The following is a 22,907-nucleotide window of genomic DNA, read 5'->3' on the forward strand; positions in this document are numbered from 1 at the left end:
AATAAATTTAACAATTTAACTATTTCATACACCTTTCGAGCCATCGCTAAAAGGGTCGGTCATAAAAAAAACTGAAAATCATAAATTAAAATTAAACTCGACAGAAAATAATCATAACCTTTCTAAACTCTTCTACGCACTATAAAAAACTACTTAAGGCGCATTAATCATTATTCATGTTCAAAATAATTTAGATTCTTAATTAACATTTGATGGCTACTTCATAAGTTAACTAGAATTATATACTCTGTACATTGAAAAATACTGGTGTGTTTTTGCCATCTTTAACAGCAGTTATTTTAAGTGTATTTTTGATTCAGGATAATAGTATTCCGACCAAGCCCATTCGAGATATGGATAAACATTTGTTAAGATTTATCACCCAAGAAGATACGAACTTTTCTATAAGGTGATCTTTTTAAAAATATGGCGGTGATAGATTTGATTATTCTGCACGTATAATCGCTTTCACAAGCTTTTTTAATGGTGAGATGGGCAAACCAATAAAGCTATTTTCTTATGCTCAATACAAATATAATACACGTATTAGTTGTACTAAACTATTGATCTGACCAGTGAAAGTTGTCAATGTAACAATGACTTCTAATTTCACCGCCTAAATATTGATCACCAATCAGACTCGAAAACGAATACAATATGTCTGTTTGTTTGAATAGAGTGGTGAAGCCAAACCTCTTTAGGTTAAAGTTTAATTAAACTGTAAAAAAAACTACAATACTTATACAAGACAAGAATTTGTTATTTGAGGCCCGTAAACAAAGCTCACAAAGTGGAGATGATAAAGCCCATTGGCCCCATTCCGTTATGAGTTTCAATCATTAGTGGGTGGTTTAATGTGGTTTGCATTTAAACCAACTTCTTTGGTTTATCATCATAAATCTGAAGCAAGACTGAGCTATGTACTTTAGTCTCGATTTGGTCACACATCACTAGACTAATGTTTTCCTCGAAGACTGGGCACATATTTGCGAGGGAAACTTTCGTCGGAAAAGCGTCGGTTTTTTTGGGTATTTTTAATCGCCGGTTAGAGATGTGTCCGTCTTCCCTGAATCCCCATCTCTGTGAGCCGAAGCAAAATGATTCGCGGCGGAAGAAACAACATTACTTCCGCTCCGGCGTTCTCGAACGACGCAAAGAAGCTGCTTCTATGTACAGCAAACTCCGTCTCTGTTTACAGCGTCGCCACTGGCTTAAAGGTTTTGACCCTTGTAGGGTTTCTCTTTTCTCTCATTCTTAGACATCTCTTCTCATTCTTGTATGTATGCGTTCTGTTTTCAAGGTTGCTTCACTCGAGGGTCATGCAGCACCTGTGACGACTGTGATTGTTGATCTGAAGCACGACGAAACCTTCAGTTACTGTTGGACTTCCTCCCTCGATGGGTTTTTCGTCTTTGGGAGTTCTCGGAGCCAAAGCTTTTGAAGACATTTGATACCCACCTTCCTATTTACTCTCTGGTTTGTTCAAGTTTCTTACTTTTCATGAGAAAGATATTCACATTTCCCAGCTTTACCTTTCCATATATATGTTGGGATACTTAGGTGACGATTCCACTTCACGTGTCACGTTCTTTGATTGCTTATGTTTCGGTTGAGGACTACTCAAGTTTGTCCAGAGATATGTTTGGACAAATCCGTAGATTTATTCTCACTGAAGAGCCTCTTCCTAGTGGAGACATTTTGAAAGAGGTCAGATTTGTGGATTTAACCATTTTCCTATTATCCTTAATGCCCTATGCTTCATTGTAAAGTTTCAATCATTTTGTCTATGAGCAGATGGAAGAACCAAAACCTATTGTTGTAAGTCCCTCAAGAGAGTTTTTTGGCGTCTGTCATGGTTGCAATATACATTTATGGAATGCCTCGTTGGGGGCATCAGAGCATCTCATGCCAAAGGAGACGACATTACGTCACACACAGTTGATTACTGCTTTTGCTTTCCATCCCAACCATAAAATATTAGCAGCCGGCGATGTAACAGGAAGAGTGTTAATTTGGAAGGATATTGGTAATGGGGAACTTACTTCAGTGAAAAGTGAAGATGATCATGAATCTTGCACTATTTTCAATTGGCACTCCGCCGAAGTAACCGTCCTTAATTTCTCTTTAGATGGAGCACTTTTGTATTCTGGTGAGACTAAGTTATTTTCTCTTCATAGTGACTGTATCTCTGTGTGTGGATTAAAAAATTAACGTTTCAGAACTTGTATGTATTGAGTTCTTATGCTATATATCCTTTGCTTGTGACCCTTTCAGGGGTAAAAGAAGGTGTTCTTGTTGTTTGGGAGCTTGATACCAGGAAGAAGCAAGTTTTGCCAAAGATAGGATCTCCCTTGTTGCATTTTATCATCTCTTCAGATCCAACTATTTCTTCTGTAAGTCAGAGTTTTTCAGCTTACAATCTAGGTGGGCTGTAATATACAACCTGTGAAAAGCAAAGGAAATGTTTCATTAACTCTACTAAGATCAAGAAATTTCAGGTTACTTGTGCAGATAATCAGATGTATCTTCTTAAAATGCCTTCCATGGAGATATTGAGAACGATATCTGGAATCAAGGTTTGTTCTTATTATCATCCAAATTTTTTTCTTTGTTATGTTAGTTTAAGCACTCTCCTATTGGATTCCATTTCTATTGGAGTTAACTTCAGATGCGTATTTTGTTCTTACTATGTAATAGCCTCGAAGATCAGACCCTATAGGGTTTATAAGCTACCTCAGAACTCTGGATATATGCCTCATCAGAACTGTGTTCATTGATCGTTCTTCCGGTATAGCTGCTCTCTGCACAGCGAATCATCGTGTTCAGCTTTACAACCTCTTAAGTGACCATGAAATTTCAGAGGTTAGCATCCTAAAAGGCTTATTGAGTTTTGTATTTGATAGTTGTTTGGTTTTACTATTTAAAAACCTTAACATATGCATTATGCAGGTTCAAGTTTGCGAGAGAAATCACCATCCTGATGATAATGAAGTTCGGGTTCGTAAATATTTGTTTCTTCTCTGTAAGATGACATAGCTATTACTAGTCAAAGGATCTGCTCTCTTTCTGTTTTCTAATAATTTGAAGATTTATGGAAAATAGGTTTCCTTGACAGCGGTTGCTCTCTCTCGGAATGGCTCAGTGATGAGTACAGCTGAGGCCAGATTTGCTGCTAGTAATCTCAGTGAAGGCTTAGTTTCTCTCAAGTTTTGGGTGTTTGTACCAGACAGCAAAACTTTTAGCTTATCAACAGTCATAAATCAACCTCACAGGTTTTTACATTATGTTTTTGTTCTTACAAAATTTCAGACTACTTGAGTCTCATCGTGAGAGTAACTTTTTACCCTTCTGTATTTTTTACAGTGAAGCTGCTATCACAGTCATTGCCCTTAACCCCACCCGTTCCATGGCTGTTAGTATATCTTCTGCTGGGGACTTCAAGGTAGGATTTTTAATTTAAAGTGTCCTGAATAATGAATCATTTCCTTGGAATTTCATTTGGCCTTTTGTGTTACTGATATGACTTTATGTCTTTCAAGATTTGGGTTTGCAATAGCGACAAGAATCTGACACCTGAGGATTCAAACTGGATATGTCATGGAGCTGGCTCTTATAAGTAAAATATTAGGAACCTTTGAACATTTCTCATTACTAGTCATTGTGATCTCAATTGAAACTGATGAAAATATTTTTCAGGAGAACACCAATGACAGCTGCTGTTTTTTCCGGGGATGGTTCTTGTCTGTTTCTTGCGGCTAAAACAGTTCTTCTGATATGGCATCCGTTAAAGAACAAACTTTTGTTTGAAGTTGGAAAGGCTAATGTGGTAAGAAATCTTAAAAAAAAAAAACAAATCCATGTTCATTAACTAAATACAGCCAGTGTTGAAATCTTAAATGATATGTAAATGTTTCAGCCAATTATGGAACTCTCAGTGACTGGAGGAGGCTTCCTTATTGCTGCATCTCATGGCTTTAAACCGCACTTGTCCGTCTGGGACTTGATGACGTTCAATTTATCATGGTCATACAGATTACACGTACAAGGTTTATCAATTATCTTTTCTTTCTTTCTTTTTTCCATAAAATCTAAGTTTTTGGTTGTCTAAGTATATTTCCTCGTCTTATTTATTTGCAGCCGTTGCCACTGAAGTGGACTCTCCATGCTTTGCAGTTTTAACATGGCTTCCAGAATCTTATAGGTCGGCAAAATCTAATGAACAGATCTTCCGCGGGAAAGATGGCGCTATCCTCTTGTTTGATGGGTCAAGCTCTAAACCGGTAGCTGTTTGGACTGTAATGAAGGTATATTTGTCTACCTCTAAGGATTTTAATCAAAGTTTTCCCATTACTTTTAAGATTCTTGATGAAAATGTCTATTGCAGGCCAGGGGAGGAACACTTTCATTTGTGGCAGACAGTAAAAAGTCTCAGCCACTTCTCGGATATGTAAACAGGAGCCATGAATATGTTCTTTTCGATCCTTATAGCGATGAAAAGCTGGAGAGTAGCGCCATAGATTATGAGGTTTTTCTTGCAGCAATAAGCAAGAAGAAGAAGAAGAGATCTAGGAAGGAAGCAAAGATGTCAGAGAGACCATGGGAAACAATGTTTTGTGGATCAAAGCTCGATTTCCCGCCTTTTCCTGATGTGTGCTCTGCTATCTTTGGTTCCCAGATGATTAAAAAGGAGTGTGAAAGAGTAGAGTAGCTCTTAAGAGACCACATGTTTTGAAACCCATTTTAATAACACCATTTTGTTGGTAGCCTCTTTTTTTTTTGGTTAGAGATCCGATCTGATTCCGTGCAGGCTGCAGCTACCGCCTACCAATATGGTATGTAAGAAACGGGAACAGAGATCATGTAAGTGTCTTTTTTTTTTTTTTGGAACACGAGATCATGTAAGTGTCTAAGTTACAAAAAAGGGTTGTTTTTGATATTAGATGGGATTCAGTCATCATTTTGAACTCGCTGTTTTGAGGTGTATTATATGATTAATATTTGTTTTAACCAAATATCTCTATATATATATATATCTTTAGCCAAATATCTCTTTATATATATATATATATATATTTGTCATAACCAAATATCTCTTTATATACAATTAGAATCAGTACGTAAAAAGTAAGGTCAATTGTAACAATAGAAAAAAAACAAGACAACGTAAATGCATGCATGGGGAAAAATGTTCAATAAAGAGCTTAAAACGCTTAGTCGGGGCCTAGACGATTTTAGGTGATTTAGGTGTTTACTACATAAAATTTTAGATTAAAAGTTATATAAAACTATATGATATAGAAATTTTAGTGATAAATCATAAAAGAATATGAAAAATAAACTTCTATTCAATTTGTATCAATAACATATGAAAAATTATAATTATATATACAGATGTAAAACTTAAATTTTAAATATATTTAATTAGAAATTATAAAAATATAATTTATGTAATTTTGGACGGTTTAGACAGTCGTATAAACGTCGATTGAATATTTAGCGCCTAGTCGGAACCTAGACAACCGCCTAAACCGCTTTTTGGAACACTAACGAGGCTTTGTATAATTCTCACTGTAATCGAAGCTGCACCAAATTTGATATGGAATATTTGGATGCATGATTTTTTGGTCGGTAGAAATTGGAACGTAAGACTTGTAAGTCTGTGAGTTAGATAAAAGGCTTTGTATAATGATTGGGCTTCATTCATAGAAAGTGGGCCACAAAGGAAAACGGAAAGAGGCCCCTTTGGACCCAATAACTGTGATCTTTTCTTGTTTTCAACATCACTAAATAAACCTCTCTCTTTTTTTTTTTGTATACGTAGTGTTCTTTAATCTCTTTAATTCATTTATTTCGATTCCTTGTTTACGTTGAAGCGTACCGTATCTTCCATACAGTTACATATTGTTGTCTATATCTAACTAGGAGCTAAAAGCTGTTTTGAAGAGAAAACATATATTGATTTCTAGTCTATATACATTAAGGTATATGTATCAGAATAGTCTATGCATTTAAGAATATAAATTCAGAATACCAAAAACGTCTCTAGGTGATGCATGCACACAAGGCATTGGGTAGATCGCATGTAAGAATTATAATTCAATTACCAACAACTATTGTTAGATAAAATCAATTCGACGGCAAAGAAGAAAGAAGAAGTTACCAGCAAAAAAGAATTAACTAAAAGACGTACAAAAGGAGAATGAAAAATGAAAACATTCTTACAAACAAAAATAATAAATTAAGAAAAAACAAATGCAAGGATAAACAGAAGAGATGGAGTACAATATAGAGATTCTTAACACGAAAGATAAAACTATGAGATTCTCCAAACCCATATGTGATGATCATCTACCTGCAGATTAGCTAGCTAGCTAGCTATAACCTCTTTTTATAGTATATATTACTGTGTGGTCCAATACGTGTGATATATACATTAATATATGCATATGCATTTATGAGTAGATGATGATACAAAAAAAAAAATTACCCTAATTACGCTACTTCCAATCATATACATACTTATGTATTTTCCCCCTATTTGTCTAATGCATAACATATATAGTAATGTATTTTATCGTATTGATTTATTGTAACTAAAACACGGTTAGCTGATTTCAGACATAAAACTAGAATATTGACATTTTGTTTTATATTTGCGACATTATCACTTTATCATGTGTGATTTATTTTAATATTCTTAAAAAATATATACTTCTGAGTGTTGTGCATATATAATTATATATAATTGTGAAGTGGGATCTGGGTCCACAGACCATAATTACACGTCACAACAGACTGATAAGCTAAAGGTTTAATATGAGTCTTCAATATTCATGAGTATTGACCTTTCGTGCTAATTCGTTGTTCCTTTGCTCACAGTTATGCTCAATTCATATTTTTGATACCTGATCGATATTTAGGATTTATGATTGATGCGCATAATGGTTACATCAAATGAACCTCACATTACTAATGAAAATTATTAGTACACTCTACAACTATATATATGCTTCATATCTTCCAAACTTCTCTGGTGATATCAGAATAAGGTCTATATATCGATTTCAACAATGTTATAAAATTGAAAACTTATATACTGAGAACTTTCAACTGTCTACGACCAATGTAGCTTAGATTTTGATGAATTCTGAGACCAGATTATACAATAATACCCAAACCAATTTTGCTAATTCATGCATGAAAGTAGTTAAATTACGGATTTGCCATCGTATGGAAGTTGGAACGAATGAGGATCAGGCTGCTGGGCTACAAGGTAGCACAGTGCCTATCTTTGGTTAAATATATAAATGATCGTTATCCATTAACATTCAATCACGTCATCGCTCTTCCTTATTAGTTTTTTTGTATTTATTTATGAATGAATACTTGATGTGCCTGTGATGTGCCTGTTTATGTGTATATACCGTACGTACCACACAATGTTATCTGAACTTTTATTGAATTTGACCATTACTTAATGTGAAAATGAGATCAATATATATATATATAAAAGGAAAAAAGCACACGAAGGGAGAAAAAAAAAGCTTAAATAATAAGAAAAGGTACCACAAACAAAAAATACGAAAAAGAAAATAGTTTTTAATGCATATATATATACAATGTGCAAGTTTCTATATATGTATTTCATGTACATATATATGCTTCTCTATATATATACTAGACATAGTCGTCTCAGATAGAAACATCACTTGTCTCAAATTCAATTTCGTAAACAAGCTTGTCTCCGTTTTTTCTTTACTCGCTCCTTCATTGATCTCTCTCAAAGCTCAAAGGTAAGCTTGTCTTCTTTTCTGCTGATACTTTACCTCTCGTTCTTGTGTTGAGTCGTTGACATTTTCAAAACCCCCATTTCAATTCAGGTGTGTAGTCGAAAACTGTTTGCCCTAGTCTTTTTTCTTTTTTCTTTTGCCTATAGTCTTTATATACCACGTTATAAATATAACAAAACAAGCGTCGTATCTGTTTCGAGTCCCTTAACTCTTCCTTTCTTTTTTCTCCTTTGGTTAAAACTTAAACTCAACTTTGGAAGTAAGCTAGCTTGTCTCCGTGTTTTCCTCTCTACTTCATCAATCTTTCCCAAAGCTCGAACATAAGATCTGTGTGTTGAGTCTCTGTACGTAGTCGAAATGTTAATTTTCTTTAGTCTCTTCTATACCATGTTATGGATTCTTTGCAGTTTTTGCTGAGTTTCTAGGTGTTAATTAGTTCTTAAATAGGGTTTTCATCTCGTCCTAAAAGTTGTTTTTGATGTCTTCGTGAACTCCCAATCACTAACGAGAGTTTCCATAGTCGTGTGAGTCTATATATTTTTATAAAGTTGGCGGGTTCATATATGTTCTTGCTTAAGATTTATCAACGTTTGGCTTTCTTTTTGTAGGACAACGATGGAGGCTCTAACATGGATGGATAAAATTGAAAGAGAGCTGGGAAAATTCAAAAGTTGGGTCTACAACCGCAGGGAATTTCTCTTAGCTATGGGAATTTTAACTCTTGGTGGGAGTTACTTAAGTATTTTGGTGATGTTCCTTCCAGACATCGATAAAAGACCAACGTGGGTGAATAACATCTTCGCTGTCATATTTATGAGTTTGCTCATGTACGGCATCATCTATTGCGGTCACACTTACAACGGTGACAGAATCATTTCACTTGCCATGAAGCCTCGAAAGCACCCAAACATTTTCTGCGTGGTAAAGGGAAACGGAAAGACCATAGTGTTAGCCGTGTTCGTTTTTCTCGACTCAACTCTCAAACACCAAAACAAACTATGGGTGATATTATTCTGTGTCTTCTTTTTCCTACATCTTGTACATTTCATGGTGCTGTTTGGGATTACGGAAGAATTCGACGTGGCAGGGGGGTTTATACAAGCTTCATTTGTGTTAATTTATGAAATAACCACGAACAAATGGCAGGTGGTGCTTCTGACAGTAGGTGCCATAGTTTTATCTTGTTACAAGACGTTGGTTATCGAAGGTGTGGCTCCGAGAGAGGAAGAGCTGGCGGTCGTGTCGGGACAGACTGGAGAAGTGGATAACGTTAATGAAGGATGAAGCTTGCTTGCTGCTGCCAGTACTAGTAATTAATAGAAAAGAAAACTTATTAACCATATATTACAAGGATATATTCATTCTAGTAGGTATATACATATATATATATATATATATATGTTGTATTAGATAATTATAGCATATACCTGGATACGGCTTAATATAATTGTATACATCTCGATATGTCTATTAACGTAAATGGAATACACTGATATCTAATTATTACTATTAGAAACGTCTGAAATTATCATACAAATTAGCTAGTGGTTTTGCTAAAACTATTCTACTAGCTTTCCCCGGCGGCAAGATTAATAATGATTTGAGGCGAATCCTCAATAAATGTTGAGGCAGTCGATAGCTGCGCTCGGTCGTGGTTCAGTATGTCCATTATTTTTCTCTTTTATCAGGTTAAAATTAGCCACAGCTATTAATAATTTCTAATTGGGTTTTGGACTTTAAAATAGTAGTAATACAAGAAATATATAGAAACAGCTTTTGTTGCAAACAAATCTGAAAACAAATAACTCATTAAAAATGGGATCCTCTATCGTATTTAGAAAAATACAAAAAACTCTCAAGTCTCAAGATCTAAATATTCTAATTTTAGGAAATTATTTTTTTACCATAATCTTGTTTACTAAATGAATTATGAAAAATTCGGAAAACTAAACGGATCTTGAAAAAACCAAAAACTATGCGAAAGGCTTTTTAATTACCAATCATGGCCTAATATATGTTGTAATAGCATCTCTCTCGTTGATTCGGGGAAAAAATTTGTCAGAAACAGAATGTTGGTTTGTTTCTGGTTATCGTTGGTTATTGCATTCTGGTTTAGTTTCATTGTACACAATAAATTATAGAAATTCTTATTTTTTATCCATTCAAAATCTTATTCGTATTCCTTTGGTTATCTATCTCTCTCTCTCTCTTTCACAAGTCACAACTAAGCATGTTCCCTCGGCTCCCTCAATTTCTCGATAAAACAAAGCTGATCTGATCAATTGAATTCTCTAGTATATATATATCCATCATCAAATCCTTAATACGCCGTGTTTTCTTCGACAATTTAGTTGATTTACTTAAGGTATTTTATGGAACAACAAATTAGTGCAGGTACCCATTACATATCATATCTAACCGTGTCACAAAACGACCCCCTTAATCAACATCGTCTTATTCCTATATTGTGTTTGCACATGCACCCAATAACAAATACTTAGAAAACTATATATATATATATATATATATATAATATTTATTATTTTATTTTTTTAGTTAATCTTAGTAAAGCATGTATTGACATCTGAAATTTTGTTAACTTTTGGATCATGCTTCTGACCAAGATTCAAAAGTAATCCTTTCCAAGTATTCACATAGAGACACTGGAATGATTGGTCCACGTATTTTCTGCCAGAGTCTTTCCATTAATTTCGTCAGAATCAGAGACCTACGTGCAAAAATGACTTCAAATTCGAAATCAAACAAACAAGAGAGAACAAAAAGATTTTGGTTTTGTTGAAGAAAACAGGTAAAAGAGATTTGATTGCAACTCACAAGTGTAAACGTCCTAGGAAAGTCATCAATCTTGTGCTCTTCTTTAACATCGATGTCATAACAATTACACATACTAGTGCTCCTCCACCAAGTAAAGGATCCATAGAGCTCTAAAAACAACATGTTTATTTTTTATAAGATGCCATGCAATCAGCTATAAGTAAATAATGTAGAGTTTGAAGGAGACTGAAAAGTCAGAAAGGACCTGAAGAATCAAAACAGCAGCTAAAATCCAGATGGACCAAGATACAAAGAGTGATGTCTTAACATCAATGGAGCCACCTCTAGTCAGGACAAATCTCTTGACTGCGAAGAGTCCAAAAAATATTCCACTAAAATAAAGATGTAATTTTAGATTGAGTACCATCTACAAAACAAAAATGCGGACAATTTCTTTAGAATGAGCTTGTTAATTAACTTGCAAGTACTCACTCATGCATACAAGATCCACTTGTAAACCAAAACAGAGACAAAGTACTGAAACTATTAAACTTACGTACAGATTCGGAAATTCCCATCAATATTAGCATACTTTGAAACAAACCAGGTATGTAGAGGAAAAAGACACCACCCAAACCAACCTGGCGAAAAATGAAGAACATGTATTGTCACTAGTATTGGATAAAAAGAGGTCGGCGATAATGATGAGTTAGAGAAAGGACAAAAACTCAACCACCACAGATGAATATAGGAACAATGCCGAAGAACTCAGTCCAGTTGGTAGGCGCTTCAGTCCCTGTAGTGCATCCATTATAAAGTAATTTCATGCAACAAGTATATATATATATATATATATATATATATATATATATATATATATATATATATTGAAAACCATCATGCAACAAGTATATAAAATCTATCTTTTATAGGTTAAGACTCAAAAGAAAAAGTTGAGAATACCTGAAAGAGAAAAACCAACACAGCAAGGATAATACCGATAGACATCACACAAGTGTAATAAAATGTTATTGATCTGCTCAGTGTAGAAGCCGAACTCAGCAAAACGGTACCAATGATTAAGAACACTATGTGAATCATACACCATTCTACAAAATCAGAAATGGAGTTGATAAAACTCTAGAAAGTTCAACCAATGGGAAAGAAACAGTGTAGTTAAAAGTAGCGAGCAACCACCAATCACCTTCTACAGTAGACACTTCCAGAGTGACCTTGGATGAGCCGATTGTTCTTACACTAAGGATTTTTTTGTCAAATGGTGACATTGTCTGAGTCCATGAACCATTGGAGACTTTCTCCCATTGATTATAAGGACACATTCCAATTGCAAGCGACAAATCCCTAAAAAGATATCACGGAAATATTAGCTATATTGGAAGAGCGATATGATCATATTTTTGGGCTGCCTCTACGAATCCCCTTGTAATATAATGTTTCAATTAGGTTCACCCTATACTTTTAGCCTTTGTCCAATTCCACGACATACATTCTATCCAATTCCACCCAAATTATATAATTCTACCTAATTAACTAAAATCAATTAAACTTCTCAATAGCATTATAATGAAAGCTAAACATAAGGATTCATCTCAAATTGTGTTTGGTTTTGATGAAAGCTAAACATAAGGATTCGTCTTGCGTTAAAAAGATGAGGCTGAGTCTCATATTTCAAATAAGACTTAATCAAATCGTAGTAGTGTACGCGAATTATCGATTTTAAAACGCTATTAAAAAATTTAATTGATTTGGGTTATTGTGTTGAATTATATAGTTTGAATGGAACTGGATAAAATATAAGACATAAATTGAAAGTATCAGGGAAACCTAGTTGAGACGCTATATTACATAATGACTGGTAGAGACAACCATCGTATCTATGATTCTAAGAATGTTACAGAATATAGGCTGGACTGCAAAGATTGGCTCACATATGGAACAAAATTAAGCTCATAGAGCTAAAGAGAATTGACTCACCTGTGGAAGCAAACGTGTGTGGTACTTGTTTTGGCACCGGGTGACATGTTAACAATCAACTTGAGTGAATGTGCATATTTCTCTATATGTTTTAACCTTTGACGTCCAGAGATATGTATCCTCTCATATAGAGTTGGTAAGTCTTGATTCTGTCTAGGAGAACCCGTAACCTTAACCACAAAATTAGTAGTGACCAGAAGCTTTTCGGTTTCTCCCACAACTGTTGATAGGGTATACAAGAAATTAGCCACGACAAAACAGATAAACCAAAAAAATAAAAAATTGAACTCTTCTAACATGCAATATCACCCGAGGAACAACTTACCCAACAGTTCATCGGATGAAACGAGAGACGAGAAAGCAAAGATAACTCCGATGATAACGCGGATAAGAAGATAATCACCCATCGATCGATATATGATATGATTTCTACTATTTTCTATATTTCGAGAGAAACGTCCAGAAAATGGAAAAAAAAAATATATGAACTCGAAATACCAATAAAAAAAAATACTAGAAATAAAGTTTGGTCGACTCTGCATATGATAAATGGAACCAACAGATAGCCAATGAATGTTCATTTATTGCTTCAAGGGTTCTAATTAATTTGGAATATCCTCACCAAATTTCATGTTAATTAGATTTTAATCAAAAGCATGTGTCATTGGTTTAATACTTTTATGCTTTCGAGATGTGTTGTTTAAAATGAAGTGTTATTCAATACTAATAAAGATTTACATTAGCATTTTATTTTTACAGTATATATTTTTGAGGGTTTTGAAATTTTTTTTAAAAACAGATTCTTTAGAATTAAATCCATTTATGTTGTATAGATTCATGAAATAATAACAGGGCAATGATTAAGAGTTGGCATCATTTTCTATGTAACTTGGGTTATGAGTTATGAGTTATGAGCATGTGTCTTTTCTTGAATATTGTTGGTCTGTGTTATCTTAGAGCAACTCGAACGGGAGTTCTCTTAGTGAGTTCTCAGCATTTAATTGAGAAAAAATAAATCAAAAATAGGTAATTAAACACAGAACCAGTTCTGTAAACGGAAATTGAAGAGCTCGTAAGAGACTCAGGCGTGTTCGTTTTTGATTGGTCAGCAAAAATTAATGAAAAAATAAATCTCATTTATTGTTTTCTTTCTCGTCTGTTTCTTTATTTTTTTTTCTGGGGAAACATCACAATTCTTCTTCTTCTTCCCTTTCTCTCGATTTCTGGGCAAACATCAAACCTCTTCTTCTTCTTTCTTTCTTTCTCTCTCTCTTGCGAATTTAGCAAAAATCAGAAGCTATTGAATCACAAGTAGTGAATTTTGTACTTCTTATTTCTCTTCTATGACTATGTATTGTAACCCAAACAAAAATATAAATGTATTGTTTTATAAAATTTGCTTTTTTCTTAAGAATCCCTAATGGAGTTCTCTAACCATTGGAGGATACAAAACTTAAAATCTCTTATTCAAATTTTCAAGTTTGAAAAAAGCAAAAAAATTACTTAAATATTGGAGAGAACCTCATGACCATTGGAGATGGTCTTATATATTATCTACTGTGAGTCTGTGATGGTTGATTATGCAGAATAATTAGACAATAAACGAGGTTAGATTGGTAATCCGCAGGATATCATAATGGTTTACCAACTCTCATAGATGTTACACTCAAAAATCAACAAAATAGAGGCGGTACAGGTTACGTGTTGCGAGAGTTAACGTGCTGCAAACTCTATTCGCAATTACTATTTTGCCAAAGTGGCCTATAATATATTCTTACTGGGCTAATCATTTTTCAAATTATCTTATGCGGCCCAAACTAAGAACGAGGATACGAACGCCGTCGTTTGGTTTCATATATTGTACAACCAACGTACTGACGCCCATTTTGAGCGCGTGGTTGTCAATTCCCTTAATATCTTCAGATCACAAGGCCCTGATTATTTTCTCTTGGAAGCAGATCGTCTCATCACAAATCACGACCTTAACATTATTGTGCCCACTCTTCTGGACTGTAACATTTCGATCCGACCTTGCTCTTAATGTAGGTTCAAAATGAATCTTTCGCAACATTTCACAAATAGATACCGGAACCATTGGCCCTGCAACATCACGAATTTTCTCCCAGATTCCTTGCAGTAACTTCGTCATAATCCTGAGTAAAAAAAAAAATACAACTTCAAATTCGTAATCAAGATGACAAGAAGAAGAAAAAGATTCTGGTATTGTTGAAGAAAAAAAACAGGTAAAAGAGATTGGGTTGCAACTCACTCGTGTACGCGTCCTAAGAAAGTCATCAATCTTGTGCTCTTCTTCAGCATCGATGACATAAAAATTACAGATATCAGTGCTCCTCCACCAAGCAGAGGATCCATGGTGCTCTGGAAACAACATGTAAAAAAAAAAGGATGGATTGAAATTGGTTATAAGGAAAAATGTAGGGGTTGAATGGAAAACTGGAAAATCATGAGAAAGGACCTGAAGAATCAAAACAGCAGCTGAAATCCAAATGGACCAAGATACAAAGACTGATGTGGTTAAGTCAATGGAGCCATCTTTAGTCAGAGCAAGTCTCTTGACAGCGTGAAGTCCAAAAATTAGTCCACTAAGATATAGATGCAACCACAAACAGAGTGCCATCTGCAAGGCAAAAATGCGGACAATTTTAAACTAAAAAAATACTCCCTCATACAACAGAGGCAATGTCCTGACACTATTAAAATTACTTACAAGTTCGGGATTTCCTTCATCGAATCCCACCAATATTTCCATACTTTGAAACAACTCGGTTATGCAGCGGAAAAAGACACCAACCAAACCAACCTGACCAAAAATGTATTTTTGTCAGTGTGTTGGATAAGATGAAAAGAGGTCGGAGATAATGACCAGTACGAGAAAGGACAAAAACACAACCACCACAAATGAATATAGGAACAATGCTGAAGAATTCCTTCCAGTTGGTAGGCGCTTCAGTCCCTGTAATACATCCAAAATCAACAAATATATATATATATAAGCTCTCTTTGATAGGTTAAACCAAAGAAGAAGAAGAACATATTGGAGAAAAAGTTGAAAAATACCTGAAAGAAAAGAAGCAACACAGCAAGGACTATACCGATAGACATCACACAAGTGTAGTAAAATGCTACTGATCTGCTCAGTGTAGAAGCCGAACTCAGCAAAATGGAACCAAGGATTAAGAACACTATGTTCATCATACACAGTTCTGTAAAATTGGAGTTGATAAAACATTAGAAAGTCAAACCAAAGCGCAAGACAGTTTAATAGTGTAGTTAAAAAGTAGCCAGCAAGCAACAATCACCTTCTACAATAGACACTTTCAGAGTAGCCTTGGATGAGCCGGTTGTTCTTACACTAAGTATTTTTTGGTCAAATGGTGACATTGTCTGAGTCCATGAACCATTAGAGACTTTCTCCCATTGATTATGAGGGCACATTCCAATTGCAAGCGACAAATTCCTTAAAACAAATATCAAGGAAACACATTAGCGACATTATTGGAAGAGCGCTATACAGAATCTGCTTTTTAGACTGCAAAGATAATATATGTCATTGACAAATTACCTGTGGAAGCAAACGTGTGTGGTACTTGTGTTGTCACCGGTTGACACGTTAACAATCACATTGAGTGAATGGGCATACTTGTCTATATGTTTTAACCTTTGACGTCCATAGATATGTATCCTCTCACATAGAGTTGGTAAGTCTTGATTCTGTCTAGGAGAACCCTTAACCTTAACCACAAAATTAGTATTGACCAGAAGCTCTTCGGTTTCTCCCACAACTGTCGATAAGGTACGTTTACAAGAAATTAACCACGACAAAACATATACTACAAAAAAAAAAGCACTCTTATAACAGTCACCCGAGGAAAAACTTACCCAACAGTTCATCGGATGAAACGAGAGACGAAAAAGCAAAGATAATTCCGATGATAACGGGAATAAGAAGGTAATCACCCATTGATCGATATATGATATGATTTCTACTATTTTCTATGTTTCGAGAGGAACGTCCAGAAAATGAAAAAATTCGGAATCGAAAAACCAATAAATAAAAATACTAGAAATAAAGTTTGGTCGACGACTCTGCATATGATAAATGGAACCAACAGATAGCCAATGAATGCTCATTTATATATATATGTATAATTTGACTTTATTGCTTCATGCATGGGTAATGGGTTCTAATTAATTTTGAATATCCTAAGCAAATTTCATGTTTAACTAGATTTTAATCAGAAGCATGCATGTGTCATTGGTTTAATACTTTTATGCTTTCGAGATGTTTGTTTAAAAATTAAGTTGTTATTCAATACTAGTAAAGATTTACATTGGCATTTTATTTTACATTTAGCAAATTAAAGTGTTATTTTTGAGGGTTTTGAAACTAAAAACGTACAAATTATTTAGAATCAAATCCGTTTACGTTGTATAGATTCATGAAATAATAACAAGGCAAATTTTCAAGAGTTGGCATCATTTTCTATTTAACTTGGGTTATGACTTATTATGAGCATGTGTCCTTTCTTGAATATTGTTGGTCTGTGTTTGGCTAATCATCATTGCTATCTTATTTATCTACTGTGAGTTGATTATGCAGAATATCAGGCAATAAACGAGGGTAGATTGGTAATCCGCCGGATATTATAAGGAATGGTTTACCAACTCTATTAATGGTCTCTTAACTAAGGTTTGTATCGATCATTATTGATGGTCTCGTAGATGTTACACTCAAAATACTCAAAATAGAGGCGGTACTAGTTAAGGTAACGTGTTGCGATAGTTAACGTGCTGCAAACTCTATTTCGCAATTACTATTCACCAAAGTGGCTTTACATATATTCTTACTGGGCTTATCATTTTTGAAATTATCTTATGAAGCCCAAACTAACAACAAAAGATACTGAAACGCCGTCGTCGTTGTAAGGTTTTCATATACTAACACTCACGCACATTTAGAGCGCGTGATTTTCACTTCCCTTAATATCTTCAGATCACAGGCCCTGATTATTTCGCTTGGAAGCAGATCGTATCATCATCACGAATCACGAATCACGACCATCTCGATAACAGAGAGAGATAATTATACAGAGATGTCTGGTGTGGTTGTTGGTCTTGGTCATGCGAGCTCGTGGGGTGCAGCGCTGGTAAGGATTTCGCCCTACACTTTCTCCGCAATCGGAATCGCCATCTCGATCGGCGTCTCAGTGCTCGGTGCCGCCTGGTATTTTCAATATTCTTCCCCGTAGATAAAATCATTGACCTATTTGATATGCGAAGCATTGTGTTTCACTATTTTTTTTTTTTTTGGCTTTGTGTTGTTATTCAGGGGAATTTACATTACGGGAAGTAGTTTGATCGGTGCGGCTATAGAAGCTCCCCGTATCACTTCGAAGAATCTCATCAGGTTTGTTAAAGGCTCACGCTTTTAATTCTAGCTTTTGTTCCTTTGGTTTCCATCTTTCTGAAAGCCAAATTAGTTGCCATTTTTAAGGAACTTGTGTAGATTCAATGTCTTGTTCTGAATAGCAATGAGAAGTCATCTCTCAGTAGCGTAATTTATATTCGTTCCTGGATATTTACATCTCTGCAAGAGTATTGTCAGAAGATGATAGAAGAAGTTGTTGACCTGGGATTTAGTTGGTACCGCTAGTAACTTTGGTGTATGATGAAACACAATGGCTCTGGCGTTGGGTATTCAGGCACGGGATGCGATGATAAGCAAGGTCTTTTGTCTTTTCACGTGTATTTCAGCAGAAACATTTATACCATCAAGGTAGCTAAATGTCAAATGATGGGATGAAGATAAAATTCTCTTGTAAAAGTCAGTGTTAACTTAGTTTTTGGTGCCCTTTATATTCTGCTAAATATCAAACTGTGTTTGCAGTTTTATTTGTTGTTGTTACTGAGCTACACGCTTGTAGTTTGATGCTCAGTAACATCGATGTCAACTACCACACCCCATTTCCAAACCATATTGAGTGGGTAAAGGGTAGTACTTAGGAATGCTTAAGCAGGAATAGTTGTGTTTGCATTTTAATTTGATTTTGACTAAGCTTAAGGCTTGGGCTTCAATGATATAACATTGCAGTGTTCTTTTGAATTTTCTCAGTGTAATCTTTTGCGAAGCTGTAGCTATATATGGCGTTATTGTTGCAATCATACTCCAAACAAAGTTGGAGAGCGTCCCATCTTCAAAGATGTATGACGCTGAGTCTCTTAGAGCTGGATACGCAATCTTCGCATCTGGAATCATAGTTGGATTCGCCAACCTTGTATGCGGGTCTGTATCTTACCCTTTCTCTTTTCTTACAGTTTTGGTTTTTGAATTTCATTGTCAGATATGCAAACCGAGCTCACATTTCTTTTGCAGGTTATGTGTAGGAATCATTGGGAGCAGTTGTGCATTATCTGATGCCCAAAACTCAACACTCTTTGTAAAGATTCTTGTGATCGAGATCTTCGGGAGTGCTCTTGGGTTGTTTGGAGTTATTGTGGGGATCATTATGTCTGCACAAGCAACATGGCCAACCAAATAGATATATCCGGTCTATATGCGTTGTGGTCTATTTGCAAAGCTGGAAAGGACATTTGTTGTATGGATACTGATGTCGAGAAGAGAAAATCTGTGTGAAAACTGAAAACCACTTCTGGATCCCAATTTTTTTTGTGTTTGTTTAAAACTTTGGAATAAGTTACTTTGGAGAACAGCTTCTTGTTTGTATTCATTCTCTTTGGTTTCTCTTATAATCAAAGACAAGAGTTTGTATATTGATTTGTTTATCAATCTGTTTCTCCATATGGTTTACGTTTATAAGATCTATGGCAAGTATGTACAATATGTTATTGATCTAAAGTCTAAACCACTGAAAAAATTCAATCAAAACCAATTGCTTGCTTTATTAAGAAGAACCGGTTTAGCATAAACCAAACATCGCACTTGACGTCGTCGTTTGGTATATGATTTATTCGGTGGCTGTCCCGTTCTTGGAGCTTTTATATGTTGTGTGTGGTGTGGCCCGTAAAACCCTAAACACAGTCACTAATTCTTCTCCTCCACCATATCCTACAATCTCTGTCTTCCTTCTCCCTCGCATCTTCATCCTTTTAGTGACCTCGTCTCTCGCAAGCTCACAAAGTTTGTACCTTTCCGGTGAGTGTTGGCTGTTTTCGTTTTCTCGCTTGTCTTTTCTTTTCTGGGTGTTTAGCTTTCGGAAGATTTTATATTTGAATTAAAAATTCCCTCTGCTGTGTCCAATATTTGGTAATTGAGTATGGTCTCGGTGGTACGGAGCTGGTAATATGCTCCACTGTTTCTCTGTCTCGGATTTTGCTGATAAGTTTTAGTCGTTGGTTGTTTCAGAATCCAAACAACCTGTTTTGTGAGATTCTAGTTTTCCTTTTCTCTGTCGTACTCATATTTACTTTGGAGTTATTTGTTTGCAAGTTCCTTCATTTTTGGGAATGTTGGCGACGCATAAAACAAGGATTTTTACATTTTTGGATATATGTATATATCTGAGTCGTTGCTTTTCAACTAGCTGGGTACAATTACTGGTTTCTTTGTTTATTGTTTTCCTGTGACAATTTTTTTTTTTTTTTAAGTGTAGGAGCCAGAAAGAATGCAAGCTTGTTGTAGTGGTACTTCGATGGGTTCTCTTCAGCAACCTGGACGGGTTCAGGGATCTGTCTTTCCCTCGTTAATGCCTCCAGTGACCAAATTTTCTCAGCAATTGAAGTTCAATTTTTCAAAACCTTTCCGTTCTTCATTTCTGGAAAGAAACTTGGTCTCTGAAAGGAGAGCATCTTCAGTCTCGCTACCTAATATCGAGATGAGCAGTAAGATAGTCTAATTTTCACTTTCTTGGTTATGTTAATAATGTGGAAGACATTTGCACTCATTTCATGCGTGGTTTTGATCCCGTTTACTTAATTATGACTGATATTTAGGCAATGAAATCCCGTTTGCGGACTATGGTCTTGGTGAAGTTGATCCAGAGGTCCGTACGATCATCACAAAGGAGAAAGATAGACAATTTAGAAGCTTGGAGCTTATTGCGTCTGAGAATTTCACGTCTCGAGCAGTTATGGAGGCCGTTGGATCATGCCTTACCAACAAGTATTCTGAGGGACTGCCTGGTAAAAGGTAATGAAGTATGTGATATTAATTTTTGTTCCCCACTTTTGTTCTTCTTGTTACTCATCTGCTAGATTTTATATTTTTTCTGTTGTCCATGTCACACAGATATTATGGTGGCAATGAGTACATCGATCAGTTGGAGACACTTTGCCAGAATCGGGCTTTAGCCACCTTCCGCTTAGATTCTACGAAATGGGGGGTTAATGTTCAGCCGTTATCTGGTTCACCTGCAAACTTTGCTGTTTACACTGCGATACTTAGCCCTCATGATCGGATCATGGTGAAGATCTTTTGCACTTTTCACCTTTATCTTTTCTTTTGTGCTTGAGATATGAATCTAATGGCTTGTTTGATGCATTTAGGGTTTGGACTTACCTCATGGTGGTCATCTGTCGCATGGGTTCATGACTGCTAAAAGGCGTGTATCTGGAACTTCAATATACTTTGAGTCCATGCCTTATCGACTTGATGAATCCACAGGTGCTGCATTTCTTATGACAGGGTCTTGCAACTACTTTTGTGTGTGGCTATTTCCTGATGTCTGAATATTTGAATAGGCATTGTTGACTATGATATGCTCGAGAAAACTGCTGCACTCTTCAGACCGAAGCTTATTATCGCTGGTGCTAGTGCGTACAGCCGAGACTTTGACTATCCTCGCATGAGGAAGGTAGAAACTCAACCGGATCCTTGACTATTCCTTTCATGTGTCTGTCTGGTTTTGGCTTTCAGTAGCATCTGATATTAAATTTTCCTCACAATTTGTATGAATTTCTGAAGATCGCAGACTCCGTTGGGGCTTTTCTGATGATGGATATGGCTCACATCAGCGGGCTTGTGGCTGCTTCTGTGGTAGCTGACCCTTTTGAATATTGTGATATTGTTACAACAACTACTCACAAGGTATGCGTGTTCCAAAATCTGAAACAGAAATTTGATTTGTATCTAGCAAAAATAATGTAGCTGATAGTTTTATAATTTTCCTTCTAGTCTTTGAGAGGTCCAAGAGGTGGCATGATCTTCTTCAGGAAGGATCCAATCAATGGTGTTGATCTTGAATCTGCCATAAACAATGCTGTCTTCCCTGGTTTGCAGGTTGAGATATTAACCATTACTTCTAGCTCTCGTAGATAATACTTCTTTCAAGGTGATTAAAATTTGTCTGAGTTATATATATTTGTAGGGTGGCCCTCATAACCACACAATTGGAGGACTAGCAGTCTGCTTGAAACATGCACAATCACCGGAATTCAAGGCTTACCAGAAAAGAGTACTCTCCCTTTTTTACTTGATCCTTACCTTAAGCTCTTCTGTAGTGGAGAAAGTTTGTGATTAACTAGTAGCAATCTTCTTTTGCTGGTTTAGGTTGTATCTAACTGTAGAGCGCTAGCTAACCGGTTAGTGGAACTCGGGTTTAAGCTGGTTTCTGGTGGCAGCGACAATCACCTTGTTCTTGTTGATCTTAGACCATTGGTAAGTTCTTACAAAACCCCATTAATCTCCCAAGCAAATGGACTAGAACAAAGAATCTCTTATTATCTCGATCGGTATTTTTTTGCTGTGGTTAGGGCATGGATGGTGCTAGGGTTGAGAAAATATTAGACATGGCATCTATTACTCTCAACAAGAACTCTGTCCCTGGTTCGTTTCTGCCTTTATTCTTGTTCCCATTGAAAAAGATGTTAGTCAATTCCCTAGAGAGTAAGTGACATTGAGACTGTGAAACAGGGGATAAAAGTGCGTTGGTTCCAGGGGGAATAAGGATAGGATCGCCAGCGATGACAACAAGAGGACTGTCAGAGAAAGACTTTGTAGCAGTGGCTGACTTGATCAAGGAAGGTGTGGAGATAGCGATAGAAGCCAAGAAGATAGTGACGGGATCAAAGCTTCAAGAATTCACCAAATTGGTGACTTCACCTGAGTTTCCATTGAAAGAGAGGGTGGAGAGTCTAAAGAAGAGAGTAGAATCATTCACATCTCGTTTTCCCATTCCTGGAGTTTAAAGCTTTACATAAACAGATATACTCTCTCATCTCTACTCTGGTGTTGTTGTACCTTATTATTATTCACCCTTTTTTTTTTTATCTGTCTTTTAGGGCTTCTCCTACGCTTGTGTCACAAGTTTGAAAGAAAATATTGGTCCATGCTGTTTTCGAAATAAATTTATTTTTATCATTGATCAGAGT

General features: G+C 35.7%; 5 protein-coding genes across 7 annotated transcripts; 3 read left to right on the forward strand and 2 right to left on the reverse strand.

The window, feature by feature from the left end:
• The first annotated feature begins 985 nt into the window (after positions 1-985).
• On the forward strand, positions 986-4,767 carry LOC17880639 (WD repeat-containing protein 75). Its single transcript, XM_023779168.1, is given in 16 exon segments — positions 986-1,217; positions 1,301-1,400; positions 1,403-1,476; positions 1,561-1,707; positions 1,795-2,149; positions 2,275-2,393; positions 2,499-2,576; positions 2,698-2,862; positions 2,950-2,997; positions 3,103-3,272; positions 3,364-3,442; positions 3,540-3,616; positions 3,697-3,826; positions 3,917-4,046; positions 4,138-4,304; positions 4,385-4,767. Coding segments are annotated over 16 exon segments (2,283 nt in total). The 5' UTR covers positions 986-1,097; the 3' UTR covers positions 4,709-4,767.
• A 5,630-nt stretch (positions 4,768-10,397) lies between these two features.
• On the reverse strand, positions 10,398-13,032 carry LOC17878506. The gene is made up of 9 exons (XM_023777968.1): positions 12,886-13,032; positions 12,561-12,780; positions 11,770-11,927; positions 11,529-11,674; positions 11,299-11,361; positions 11,126-11,206; positions 10,831-10,992; positions 10,626-10,735; positions 10,398-10,518 (listed from the first exon to the last, which is right to left on the reverse strand). Exons 1-9 carry the CDS (start codon positions 12,965-12,967, stop codon positions 10,398-10,400), a joined length of 1,143 nt encoding a protein of 380 aa, XP_023633736.1. The 5' UTR covers positions 12,968-13,032.
• A 1,216-nt stretch (positions 13,033-14,248) lies between these two features.
• LOC17877760 lies at positions 14,249-16,542 on the reverse strand. Its single transcript, XM_023779644.1, has 9 exons — positions 16,461-16,542; positions 16,144-16,363; positions 15,881-16,038; positions 15,639-15,784; positions 15,472-15,534; positions 15,289-15,381; positions 15,037-15,198; positions 14,830-14,939; positions 14,249-14,713 (listed from the first exon to the last, which is right to left on the reverse strand). Exons 1-9 carry the CDS (start codon positions 16,540-16,542, stop codon positions 14,485-14,487), a joined length of 1,263 nt encoding a protein of 420 aa, XP_023635412.1. The 3' UTR covers positions 14,249-14,484.
• Positions 16,543-17,579: 1,037 nt separating this feature from the next.
• On the forward strand, positions 17,580-19,380 carry LOC17878965 (V-type proton ATPase subunit c''1). 2 transcript variants are annotated; one of them, XM_006284551.2, is made up of 4 exons: positions 17,586-17,805; positions 17,911-17,988; positions 18,694-18,864; positions 18,955-19,380. In XM_006284551.2, exons 1-4 carry the CDS (start codon positions 17,675-17,677, stop codon positions 19,118-19,120), a joined length of 546 nt encoding a protein of 181 aa, XP_006284613.1. In that variant the 5' UTR covers positions 17,586-17,674; the 3' UTR covers positions 19,121-19,380. The 2 variants fall into 2 exon arrangements, with proteins under 2 accessions (XP_023634235.1, XP_006284613.1); XM_023778467.1 differs by having other exon boundaries at positions 17,580-17,805; positions 18,694-19,380.
• A 202-nt stretch (positions 19,381-19,582) lies between these two features.
• Positions 19,583-22,896, forward strand: LOC17878531 (serine hydroxymethyltransferase 3, chloroplastic). Of its 2 annotated transcripts, none has more exons than XM_023779814.1 (12): positions 19,583-19,734; positions 20,187-20,420; positions 20,532-20,727; positions 20,827-21,001; positions 21,084-21,201; positions 21,279-21,391; positions 21,502-21,624; positions 21,712-21,816; positions 21,905-21,991; positions 22,087-22,194; positions 22,290-22,362; positions 22,450-22,896. In XM_023779814.1, the coding sequence occupies exons 2-12, from the start codon at positions 20,204-20,206 to the stop codon at positions 22,722-22,724; spliced, it is 1,590 nt and encodes a 529-aa protein (XP_023635582.1). In that variant the 5' UTR covers positions 19,583-19,734; positions 20,187-20,203; the 3' UTR covers positions 22,725-22,896. The 2 variants fall into 2 exon arrangements, with proteins under 2 accessions (XP_023635582.1, XP_006283519.1); XM_006283457.2 differs by having other exon boundaries at positions 20,192-20,420.
• The last annotated feature ends 11 nt before the right edge of the window (positions 22,897-22,907 follow it).

This window comes from Capsella rubella, unplaced genomic scaffold, assembly GCF_000375325.1.
Source record: "Capsella rubella cultivar Monte Gargano unplaced genomic scaffold, Caprub1_0 scaffold_7, whole genome shotgun sequence".
Taxonomy (NCBI): Eukaryota; Viridiplantae; Streptophyta; class Magnoliopsida; order Brassicales; family Brassicaceae; genus Capsella; species Capsella rubella.